Source organism: Manis javanica, chromosome 7 (genome assembly GCF_040802235.1).
Source record: "Manis javanica isolate MJ-LG chromosome 7, MJ_LKY, whole genome shotgun sequence".
NCBI lineage: Eukaryota > Metazoa > Chordata > Mammalia > Pholidota > Manidae > Manis > Manis javanica.
This window is the reverse complement of record NC_133162.1, coordinates 84,008,418-84,021,240: the sequence shown is the minus strand read 5'-3', so window position 1 is coordinate 84,021,240 and position 12,823 is coordinate 84,008,418. Positions and strand designations below refer to the sequence as shown.

Genomic DNA, 12,823 nt, shown 5'->3' with positions numbered 1-12,823 from the left:
TATACATAAGTACATGGTGTTGGTCAAACTATAGTCACAATGCGTGTTAAATGCCTAGTGAAATTTTCCTACTGACTGAACAAAGGCAAAGAGCAGTAACTTCAGAAGACCTAACAAACATAAAAGAGGGTTAATGTCTATTTTATACCACATTTTAACTCTCATCCTTCACATATTATCATCCTTTCTCATTACCTCCTAGCATCATTTGCCATGAAATGGGATTGCAAGTGAATGAGGGCAACATGTTACCTTGTTTTCCCATTATGTAGAGATTGTGGGGAAAATTAGTCTGGTAAAACAATGCTGAGTTATTTATAATTATTTTATCCATACACCGTTGCTTCACTATTTTCATGTTTGCCTTTAGTTTGAAGCTTTTTCTTTCAAACACACAGAAAGAACCTAGGGCTTATGGAATTGAACTGTATGTATTCTGCCTTTCATTACAAAGCAACTGTTAAAAAGAATGGTAAGAACCACAACAAAAATTTTCAGTGACTTTATGAGCATGCCATAGAAAGGAGGACTGGTTGTGGAATTTCAGGAGGAAGTCATCTTGAAACTTGATATCCAGAGAAAATATGCAACCTTCTTTTTTTAATGGCAACAAAATGATGCCTCTAGTTGAAAGGTATATTCTCTCAAGCCACTGGGATCTATTAAATGCTTTGCTAATTTTAGATTTGTAGTCAACAAAGACAGTCTAAATTAATGGGCTTCTGATTGATTTACCAAGGTCAAATTCATAGTAATTCAGATCATTTTGGGGTCACTCTCCTATTCCTTTCCTTTTGAATAGATAAGCAGAATTTAAAGTATCAAATATCTGAGATTTCTGGGTAGAACACCTGCTTTACGACTTAACTTCGTATAATTGGAGAGTGGAGATGTTCCTTGGAACCAGAATTTGGCTCATCAGCAAGAGTTTTGAGCTTTGTCTTAATTTATTCTTTTCAATTTAAACTTGACACCATGTTGCTGCAATGAATGCAGATGGTGAATTCTGTGAATGCAGAATTGGATTTTGAACATCAGGTGCCAAGTGTTTGTAGAGGCCAAAAGTGTGCTTTTAGAGAATTTAAATATAGAAGTATGGAGGAGTGCCATAGAATGGTACAGGAGAAAGATGGGTCCATGCATCTAATCCAGGACCTGTAAATCAGATTGCTGCTGTCTTCCTTTCTGGCCAATGCAGAGAACAGGAAGGTAGTTCTCATATGAATTTGATATGTTTATATAAATAGAGCCAGAAAATGCTTTGAAGTGGATCCAACAATGTGATTGCTGTTCAAACTGTGGACCTTAGGTTGTTCTCTAGTGATGTAATCTATCTTACCTGTGTGTTCCAGGCATTGCAAAGTGGTTTACCATGGCAGCCATTAGCACTACCATTATTGTAATAATATCCCTCAGACTGAGCAATATGTTTGGCTTGTAGTAAATAACTATGTAAGAACATTTTTATCAGCTATAGATCTTGATACAAACAAAGCTACAGACTTTTTTCTGCAAGTTACATTGCAATTACATGATTTTTTTTTCACTACAGTCAGGGCATTCTAGAGGAACCACTTGATGATGAATTTATTGCTTGCATTTTTAAATAGTTGTGAAATAAAAAAAGTCCTCATTTTCAAAAGTAGATATGCTCTCCTAGTGGCATTTCAAATATGCTGTTGGCAAAAATGTTGGCATGCTGGAAATTTTCAAAAGTGTTATAAAAATGCAAACCTTGTATCATGAGATCTATTTTTATCTTTGCCCAAATTGAAATATTTTGTATGTTTGCCTTTGTGAGCACATGTGTTTGAGAGAACCTTACCTTCTTGTTTTCCTGTGTGACCATGAAACTAATTAGCAAAGGAGTCCTGACATAGTCTGGAAGGGCATAAGCTGTGGCATAAATGATTTTTATCAAACACCATTTTCATGCCTCAGTTTATATCCTGCCGTGCTTAAGAAGCCAACCAAGATCTTGATACAAGATCTTTAACAATAAAACATAAATTGTATGTTTTATTTACAAAATATTTTGTAAAATAAATTGTAAAATAAAAACAAAGAAAAGAAAAAAAGAAAGAAATAGTAAAATCAACAACATATCAATTGTCCTCTATGTGTTTCTCAATAAACAATGGACAAATGATCACATTTGCTGCTTTAATTTTCCTTATATATTTTTATTTTATAAAACAAACAGGGCTTAATATTTAAGAAAGGGACTGACATGAAATACCTGCTGTGTCTGAGAGTTTGTGTTCTTTTAAACCATTAATTTAATCATCCTAACAGCTCTACAATGTGATGGTGTTCAGTGTATAAGAAATCAGGGTTTAGAGAGGTTAAGTAATTAGCTGATGGTCACATGAAAAGTAGGTGGTAAAGCAGTTACTTGACCTTCACGCTTTCCCTGGAGCTTTTCCTCTGACATCATCATATCATATCAGCTATAAGAGGATTTTCTGCATTAGATGCCATCCACATGCAGAAATCTTTTCATTTGAGAAGGTCCATTTTACAACAAACATGAACAGCAGTATGGTTCCAAAAAGCAACACTTTTTTGACAAAGGACTTAACATCTAAGTGACATTTATATCCACTCAAGATTCATTCTCTGTCAGTGTTGTGCATTGATTTCTCACTGCCTGCTCAAGCCTTTGACTTTGGCCCTGAAGGTGATTCTCTGAGAAGATCCATTACCCTCCTTCCTGTTTCCCTGTAGGTTGCATCGCTCGTACTGTGAGCTCACCAAACCAGCATCTACTGAGAACTGATGACGTCATCAGTTGCTGTTTGGATCTAAGTGCCCCCAGCATCTCCTTCCGAATTAATGGACAGCCTGTTCAAGGAATGTTTGAGAATTTCAACATTGACGGCCTCTTCTTTCCAGTCGTTAGTTTCTCTGCAGGAATAAAGTTAGTATTTCTCTGTCCTGTGGTCGGTTTCCCTTCTCATTTCTCATGCTTTCCCCGAAGACTGTGCCCGGCCATCACCCCTGCTTCGCTCGCCTTCTCTCTCACTCCCCGGCATCTGCCCACAGGGCATTTTGCCTGTTCTTTGAAGGAAGAGGTAACGTTAACCCACAGAGGGGATCTTGGGGGCCTGAATGCCTTGTCCACCTATTCTATCATTTTGATATGGGCAGTCAACTAACTTATCTGCAAACCAGAGTCCTAATATATTTCCAGTCCAATTGAGTTCACTTTTTTATTGAATAAGAGGAAATGAATAATATTGCATAAAAATGACCACTTATTTTCATTTTCATTCGTTTTCTTCCTTTTCATCATGTTCCTTACTCCAGATGCCCTTATTTCTGCAGGAACTAAACATATTTTTGGTTGATCAAGCCAGGATAAGCTCCTCTCCCTACTACTCTCTACCTGGTACCCCAGTAAATTATTTGTCTGTAATCAGCTGGGTTAAGTGAATCCATCTAACCTTTTGTTTTTTTGGTATTACTAGATGGATAGAGAAATTAAAATGGTAATTTGGAGTTCTGCAAAGGTAACTTTAACAAGTAATGGGCTGTTGTGATAAGGGGTCAGGCTGTTGCTTATTAATATATCATATACATCTACTTAAGGAGAATGGCTCATTGGTACAAGACCACAATTTATTTTGGTTATTCTTTTCATTATAATTCCTCTCACAGGAATAATTCATAGTTAAAAAGCATATACTGAAAAAAGGATGGTAATCATGAAATATTAGCTATCCATATACCAATGACCTTTTCTGGTATATTTATGCAAATTATATTTCTGTTTGCTTCTGGAATGTTTTAAAGCTTTTGTTTTCCTCACTTTCTGCGTTTGCTTTTAATTTAATTTTATTACCTTATATATATTTTTGGCCTGACATTGAAACACAAATTGCAAAAAGGATTACAAGGAAAATGGAAACTTGCATTTATTTTTGTAAGCTGACAGCCCCAAGAAATCAACATCATTTAGCTATGATTCAAAGAGCATTGTTCAGTGGAACTCAGATTAAATCATTTTTAATTAAATGAATATGATGTATAAAAATTTTAAGTAAGTTTTTTGCTATTGTTAAATAAGGTTATTTCTTTCTTCAGCAAATGCAATAAGAATAAGAAATAAGGTTTCCTTCTTTCTTCAGCAAATGGAAGCACCATTTGAGTTCCCTTTAAGGGTTTCACTGGGAAAGTAACATTTTTCTTTTTATCATCCTTTGTCTGTAATTTTAAATATGTAGATATTTAGATAATGTCTGTTCTTTCTCTGTTGATTATCACTTTGAGACATTAAATGAGCAATTACTACAGACAGGTATTTCATTGACATAGGAATTTGATGTATGTGTTTTTGTTATTTCTCCAATGAGGGATACATTTTCTGTTCTCCATTAACATCATTTAATCAGATTTTCTCTTCTGATCATATTTTACCTTTCTGACTTGAGGCTCCTAGACTCTAAGGTGCCCACATTATGATGGTACCCAGTGGGAGGGAATGTGCATCTGATAAACTTAATTTTGTGCTAATAATTCCTTCCTTGTGTTTTGTTGGTTATGAAACATTTTTGTACACTAGAAATATGACTCTGACATGCATCCTTCATAGGGCACGCTTTCTACTTGGCGGAAGACATGGAGAATTTAAATTCCTCCCTCCACCTGGGTATGCACCATGTTATGAAGCTGTTCTGCCAAAAGAAAAGTTGAAAGTAGAAAATAGCCGAGAATACAAGCAGGAAAGAAGTTCTACACGGGATCTACTGGGCCCCACAGTTTCCCTGACACAAGCAGCCTTCACACCAATCCCTGTGGATACCAGCCAGGTACCCAGACAAACTCTCAGGGCAGCCATCTGTATTGCAGCCATTTTGATATGCAGAGGCTTGTGACCCACAGAATGCATTTTACAGCAGTACAATTTATGTTTAATTGAGTATCCTCACATGGCAGTGAATTAACTCAAAGTTTGTTTTCAAAAATCAATGGCATTGCTTCTAAAGTCTGAAGTAGAATTAATACCAAGCCTCAGAAGCTTCATTTGTTGAGCAAACATGTTTTTAACTCCTCGAATCATATTTCCCATCTCCCCATGTTGGCTTTCATATGATATAGTAAAATAAACAAGCTTTGTGCATGACTGAAATTTAGTGGTTGTTTCTCTTGTCTCAAGATAGCAGGGTGTGTATAGTGCTACCAAACTTCAGCAGTAAACAGGATTGGAGGACAGAAATGGCCTGGAATGTACAGTTGAATTAGGCAGTGGTAAGACATTTAGGATTTCCTGAGACCTAGATGACCTCCAGTGTGTTGAGGAGAGGAAACCTGTGTCCTGAGAAAACTGCCTCATTGAGGGCCGCTGTAGACAGGTGTTACCCTTGGAGGGTCTGGTTGTGTGGTGACACAGAGAACACCACCAGATGGAAACAACCAGCCCTTCACATTGTAAACCATGTTATATTCTTTATTAAGAGGTCATTTCACCTTCTTCTTTTTAATGGAAATGTGTAAAGACTCCCCTGGTGGCTGATACACTTGGAAACCCCTAAAAGTAATAGAGCAGAGTTAAAGGAACACACATCATTGCCATAAGATAGTTAATGGGCTCAAAAAGCCATTGGATTTTTCCTTTGGACACTGAATTGCCTTCATTCTGGCCAGGTTGGTCTAAGCTTTGGCACTATTTCTCTGTTTGAATGACACGCACTCTAGTACTTATCCAGTATCTGTTAACACATCCTTTTTTTTTTTTTAACTGTTGGATACTAGTTTCTGTAAACTTTTTTTTTTTATTTTGGTATCATTAATCTACAATTACATGAGGAGCATTATGTTTACTAGACTCCCCCCTTCACCAAGTCCCCCCCACATACCCCATTAGTCACTGTCCATCAGTGTAGTAAGATGTTGTAGAATCACTACTTGTCTTCTCTGTGCTGTACGGCCCTCCCCGTGCCCCCCCCCCACATTATACATACTAATAATTGTAATGCCCCCTTTCTTATAACCCCCCTTCTCCCTCTCTTGCCACCCATCCTCCACAGTCCCTTTCCCTTTGGTAACTGTTAGTCCTTTCTTGCATTCTGTGATTCTGCTGCTGTTTTGTTCCTTAAGTTTTTCCTTTGTTCTTATATTCTACATATGAGTGAAATCATTTGGTACTTGTCTTTCTCTGCCTGGCTTATTTCACTGAGCATAATATCCTCTAGTTCCATCCATGTTGTTGCAAATGGTTGGATTTGTTTTCTTCTTATGGCGGAATAATATTCCATTGTGTATACTGACCACATCTTTATCCATTAATCTACTGATGGACACTTAGGTTGCTTCCATTTCTTGGCTATTGTAAGTAGTGCTGTGATAAACATAGGGGTGCATCTGTCTTTTTCAAACTGGACTGCTGCATTCTTAGGGTAAATTCCTAGAAGTGGGATTCCAGGGTCAAATGGTATTTCTATTTTAAGCATTTTAAGGAACCTCCATACTACTTTCCACAATGGTTGAACTAATTTACATTCCCACCAGCAGTGTAGGAGGGTTCCCCTTTCTCCACACCCTGTGTAGTTGTCTGTCTTTTGGATGGTGGCGATCCTTACTGGTGTGAGGTGATATCTCATTGAGCTTTTAATTTGCATTTTTCCAATGACAAGCGATGTGGAGCATCCTTTCATGTGTCTGTTGGCCATCTGAATTTCTTTGGAGAAGTGTCTGTTCAGCTCCTCTGCCCATTTTTTAATTGGATTATTTGCTTTTTGTTTCTGGAGGTGTGTGAGCTCTTTATATATTTTGGATGTCAACCCTTTATTGGATCTGTCATTTGTGAATATATTATACCATCATGTAGGATACCTTTTTGTTCTATTGATGGTGTCCTTTGCTGTACAGAAGCTTTTCAGTTTGATAGAGTCCCACTTGTTCATTTTGCATTTGTTTCCCTTGCCCGGGGTGACATATTCATGAAGAAGTCACTCATGTCTATGTCCAAGAGATTTTTGCCTATGTTTTTTTCTAAGAGTTTTATTGTTTCATGACTTACATTCAGGTCTTTGATCAGTTTCGAATTTACTTTTGTGTATGGGGTTAGACAATGATCCAGTTTCATTCTCTTAAATGTAGCTGTCTAGTTTTGCCAACACCAGCAGTTGAAGAGGCTGTCACTTCCCCATTGTGTGTCCATGGCTCCTTTTTCATATATTAATTGACCATATATGTTTGGGTCTATGTCTGGAGACTATTCTGTTCCATTGGTCTGTGGCTCTGTTCTTGTGCCAGTACCAAATTGTCTTGATTACTATGGCTTTGTAGTAGAGCTTGAAGTTGGGGAGCAAGATCCCCCCAACTTTATTCTTCCTTCTCAGGATTGCTTTGGCTATTTGGGGTCTTTGGTGGATCCATATGAATTTTAGAACTATTTATTCCAGTTTGTTGAAGAATACTTTTGGTAATTTGTTAGGGATTGCATTGAATCTGTAGATTACTTTGGGAAGGATGGCCATTTTGACAATATTAATTCTTCCTGGCCAGGAGCATGGTATGAGTTTCCATTTGTTAGTGTCCTCTTTAATTTTCCTAAGACTGTCTTCTGGTTTTTGGGGTATAGGTCATTCACTTCCTTGGTTAGGTTTATTCCTAGATATTTTATTATTTTTGATGCAATTGTGAATTGAATTGTTTTCCTGATTTCTCTATTAGTTCATTGTTAGTGTATACAAAAGACTCAGATTTCTGTGTATTAATTTTGTATCTTGTAACTTTGCTGTATTCTGATATTAGTTCTAGTAGTTTTGGAGTGGAGTCTTTAGGATTTTTTATGTACAATATCATCTGCAAATAGTGACAGTTTGACTTCTTCTTTACCAATCTGGATTCCTTGTATTTCTTTCTTTTGTCTAATTGCCGTGGCTAGGACCTCCAGTACTATGTTGAATAACAGTGGGGAGAGTGGGCATCCCTGTCTTGTTCCCGATCTCCGAGGAAATGCTTTCAGTTTCTTGCTGTTCAGTATGATGTTGGCTGTGGGTTTTTCAAATACGGCCTTTATTATGTTGAGGTACTTGCCTTGTATATCTATTTTGTTGAGATTTTTTATCATGAATGGATGTTGAATTTTGTCAAATGCTTTTACAGCGTCTATGGAGATGACCATGTGATTTTTTTCCTTCTCTTTGTTAATGTGGTGGATGATGTTGATGGATTTTCGAATGTTGTGCCGTCCTTGCATCCCTGGGATGAATCTCACTTGGTCATGGTGTATGATCCTCTTGATGTATTTTTGAATTCAGTTTGCTAATATTTTGTTGAGTGTTTTTGCATCTACGTTCATCAGGGACATTGGGCTGTAATTTTGTTTTTTTGTGGTGTCTTTGGTATTTGTGGTTTGGTATTAAAGTGATACTGGCTTCATATAATGAGTTTGGAAGTATTCCCTTTTCTTCTATTTTTTGGAAAATTTTAAGGAGAATGGGTATTATGTCTTCTCTGTACGTCTTATAAAACTCTGCAGTAAATCCATATGGCCCAGGAGTTTTGCTCTTGGGTAGTTTTTTGATTACCACTTCAATTTCATTGCTGGTAATTGGTCTGTTTAGATTATCTGTTTCTTCCCTGGTCAGTCTTGGAAGGTTGTATTTTTCTTGGAAGTTGTCCATTTCTTCTAGATTTTCCAGCTTGTTAGCATATAGTTTTTTGTAGTATTCTCTAATAATTCTTTGTATTTTGTGGGGTCTGTCATGATTTTTCCTTTCTGATTTCTGATTCTGTTGATGTGTGTTGATTCTCTTTTTCTTTTTATAAGTCTGGCTAGGGGCCTATCTATTTTGTTTATTTTCTCAAAGAACCAGCTCTTGGTTTCAATGATTTTTTTCTATTGTTTTATTCTCAATTTTATTTATTTCTTCTCTGATCTTTATTATGTCCCTCCTTCTACTGATTTTAGGCCTCATTCATTCTTCTTTTTCCAATTTCGATAATTGTATCTTTAGACTATTCATTTGGGATTGTTCTTACTTCTTTAAATATGCCTGGATTGCTATATACTTTCCCCCTAAAACTGCTTTCACTGCGTCCCACAGAAGTTGGGGCTTTGTGTTGTTGTCATTTGTTTCCATATATTGTTTGATCTCTATTTTCATTTGGTCATTGATCCATTGATTATTTCGGAGCATGTTGTTAATCCTCCATGTGTTTGTGAGCCTTTTTGCTTTCTTTGTACAGTTTATTTCTAGTTTTCTATCTTTGTGGTCTGAGAAGTTGTTTGGTAGAGTTTCAATCTTTTTGAATTTACTGAAGCTCTTTTTGTGGTCTAGTATGTCATCTATTCTGGAGAATGTTCCATGTGCACTTGAGAAGAATGTGTATCCTGTTGCTTTTGGGTGTAGAGTTCTATAGATGTCTATTAGGACCTTCTGTTCTAATGTGTTGTTCAGTGCCTCTGTGTCCTTACTTATTTTCTGTCTGGTGGATCTGTCCTTTGGAGTGAGTTGGTGGTTTGTTGAAGTCTCCTAAAATAAAAGCATTGTATTCTATTGCCTCCTTTAATTCTGTTAGTATTTGTTTCACATATGTATGGTGTTCCTGTATTGGGTGCATATATATTTATAATGGTTATATCCTCTTGTTGGATTGACCCCTTTATCATTATGTAATGTCCTCTTAATCTCTTCTGACTTCCTTTGTTTTGAAGTCTATTTTGTCTGATACTAGTACTGCAACACCTGCTTTTCTCTCCCTGTTGTTTACATGGAATATCTTTTTTCCATCCCTTGACTTTTAGTCTGTGCATGTCTTTGGGTTTGAGGTGAGTCTCTTGTAAGCAGCATATAGATAGGTCTTGCTTTTTTATCCATTCTGCTACTCTGTGTCTTTTGATTGGTGCATTCAGTTCATTTACATTTAGGGTGATTATTGAAAGATATGTACTTATTGCCATTGCAGGCTTTAGGTTTGTGGTTACCAAAACTTCAAGGTTAGCTTCTTTACTATCTTACTGCCTAACTTAACTCACTTATTGAGCTATTATAAACACTGTCTGATGATTCTTTATTTCTCTCCCTTCTTATTCTTCCTCGTCCATTCTTTATGTTAGGTGTTTTATTTTGTGCTCTTTTCTGTTTCCTTTGACTGCTTTTGTGGGTTGTTGATTTTATTTTTTGCCTTTAGTTAGTATTTGATTGTTCTGCTTTCTTTGCTGTGATTTAATTTTTTTGGTGACATCTATTTGGCCTTAGGAGTGATTCCATCTAGAGCAGTCCCTCTAAAATACCCTGTAGAGGTGGTTTGTGGGAGGCAAATTCCCTCAGCTTTTGCTTGTCTGGAAATTGTTTAATCCCTCCTTCATATTTAAATGATAATCATGCTGAATACAGTATCCTTGGTTCAAGGCCCTTCTGTTTCATTGCATTAAATATGTCATGCCATTCTCTTCTGGCCTGTGAGGTTTCTGTTGAGAAGTCTGATGATAGCCTGTTGGGTTTCTTTTGTAGGTGTCCTTTTTTCTCTCTCTGTCCTTGTTGTTGATCTTTGCCATTTTAATTATTATTTGTCTTGGTGTTGTTCTCCTTGGGTTCCTTCTTTTGGGAGTTCTGTGTGCTTCTGTGGTTTGAGCGACTATTTCTTCCCCCAGTTTGGGGAAGTTTTCTGCAATTATTTCAAATACACTTTCTATCCCTTTTTCTCTCTCTTCTTCTGGTACCCCAATAACATGAATATTTTTCCGTGTGGATTGGTCACACAGTTCTCTTAATATTCTTTCATTCCTGGAGATCATTTTATTTTTCTCTGCGTTAGCTTCTCTGTGGTACTGTTCTCTGATTTCTCTTCCATTAACGGCCTCTTGCACCTCGTCCATTCTGCTTTTAAGTCCTTCCAGAGATTGTTTTATTTCTGTATTCTCCCTCCTTAGCTCTTGCATATTTCTCTGCAGGTCCATCAGCATGGTTATGACCTTTATTTTGTATTCTTTTTCAGGAAGATTGGTTAAATCTATCTCCCCAGTTTCCTTCTCAGTGGATGTTTGGATTATTCTGGTCTGTATCAAATTCTTCTGCTTTTTCATGGCGATAGAGGTAGTTATGGGCAGTTGGCGTGTGTGTCACCTGGGAGAACAAAGTCCCTTCCCGCTTGCTCCTCACCTTCCTGTACTGGGAGAATGGCAACCCCAAGCGGCTTGTGCTGGGCAGCTCCATGCAGATGGAGTCTCTGATTCTTACCCAGGGCCACTGTGGAGGAAGCTCTGCACAGCTGCTGTGGGTGTGGCTGGTCTCAGGCTGCTGCTCTGCTATGGCAGGCCATGCTGGAGGGGGAATGGGCGGGAGGCTGTTTATAGCTGTAAGGGTCCTCAGAGCTGTGCTGCTGCCTGGGGTTTAGGGTGGCCAGAGTTTCCCAGGATTCCCTGCTGCTCAGCTGAGTGTGCCAGGACACTTCCATCCAGCGGTGAGGCTCCTGTTCCTTTAAGACTTTCAGAAACCACTCGCTTTTCTTTTGTCCCAGGGGCGCAGGCTGTGGGAACCTGCTTGCAGGTTTTACTGTTCCGATTCGCTAATATCCAGCACACTACACACTGTATGTCTGTGCTCCCATTGCAGATGACTAGGGCTGGGTATTTAGCAGACCTGGGATCCCTCTCCCTCCCTGCTCTGACTCCTCTCCTCCTTCCTGGGAGCTGGGGTAGGGGTAGCACTCAGTTCCAACTTGGCCGCGGCTTGTATCTTACCCCTTGGTGAGGTGCTGGGTTCTCACAGATGTAGATGTAGCCTGACTGTTGTCCTGTATCTTATGGTCTCTCTTTTAGGAATAGTTGTATTTGTTGTATTTTCAAAAATATATATGGTTTTGGGAGGAGATTTCCACTGCCCTACTCACGCCACCATTTTGGCTCCTCCTCTGTCAACACATCTTTTAATGGTGGCTGTTCGCACCAATACTCTGTTTTCTTTATTGCTGAGTTTTTTTCAAAGACTCACTTGGAAACCTATGCTAAGAAAGTCCCAAAATTTATCTTCTGGGTATTTAGATAACTAGTTACATTTTTATAACTGCATTACAATAGATGGCTTAGAAAGTATTTATATTATTGCATTTCAACGGTTTACGAGAGAGTTTTATTTAGTTCAGTGCATACTAAGGACAATGAACACCTGTTTTATTGAATTTGTTTCTAATTTGTGATTTCCTTTTCTTTTTTCAAACTCTAGATTGTGTTGCCTCCTCACCTAGAGAGAATAAGAGAAAAACTGGCAGAGAATATCCATGAACTCTGGGTTATGAATAAAATTGAACTTGGCTGGCAGTATGGTCCGGTACATTAATTTTAAAATTTATTTTCAGATTCTGTATATACGTCTTTCTCAAAAACACAACTTTCTCTCACTTATCATGTCTGGTGACATGAATTGGTCAGCTTGATTTCTTTTTTCCCTCCACATTAGTTTTTGCACAGTTTCTTTACTAGAGGGAATAATGTTATTGGTGGGTTCATGGAAGGATGGCTTAGTTGCCTAGACAATTAAGGAGTTATCAGTTTTTAGGCTAAAAGTTACATTTTTAAATCAAAGGTAACATATATAGACAGTAGGCATTGATTTTTAAGACACTTGGAAAAATATCATTGAAGGTGGGTTTCACAAGTGGAAGACAGGCTGAGAAATAATGACCGAATGTGTTTCCAAATGATTTTTTTAAAATCTTAGTTTAAAGTTGGTTCATAAAATTTAGGGTAAAAAAAGCAACATCCTGTGTAATCGCAGGGTATCAAAAACCTGTTTTTAGCAGGACTGTGGCAATACTTTCATTTTATAATATTCTTAGGCTAAGTATCCCAAAGGCTGGAACTCTCATATTT

The 12,823-nt window shown here is 37.6% G+C and overlaps 1 protein-coding gene across 5 annotated transcripts in view; it reads left to right on the top strand.

The window, feature by feature from the left end:
- Positions 1–12,823, top strand: part of RYR2 (ryanodine receptor 2) — an 894,209-nt gene that overhangs the window by 514,718 nt on the left and 366,668 nt on the right. For all 5 annotated transcript variants that reach the window (XM_073241246.1, XM_073241245.1, XM_073241243.1 and 2 more), the window contains exons 21-23: positions 2,728–2,920; positions 4,595–4,811; positions 12,177–12,281. In XM_073241246.1, coding sequence (XP_073097347.1) covers positions 2,728–2,920; positions 4,595–4,811; positions 12,177–12,281 — 515 coding nt within the window. The remainder of the gene's footprint in view (positions 1–2,727; positions 2,921–4,594; positions 4,812–12,176; positions 12,282–12,823) is intronic.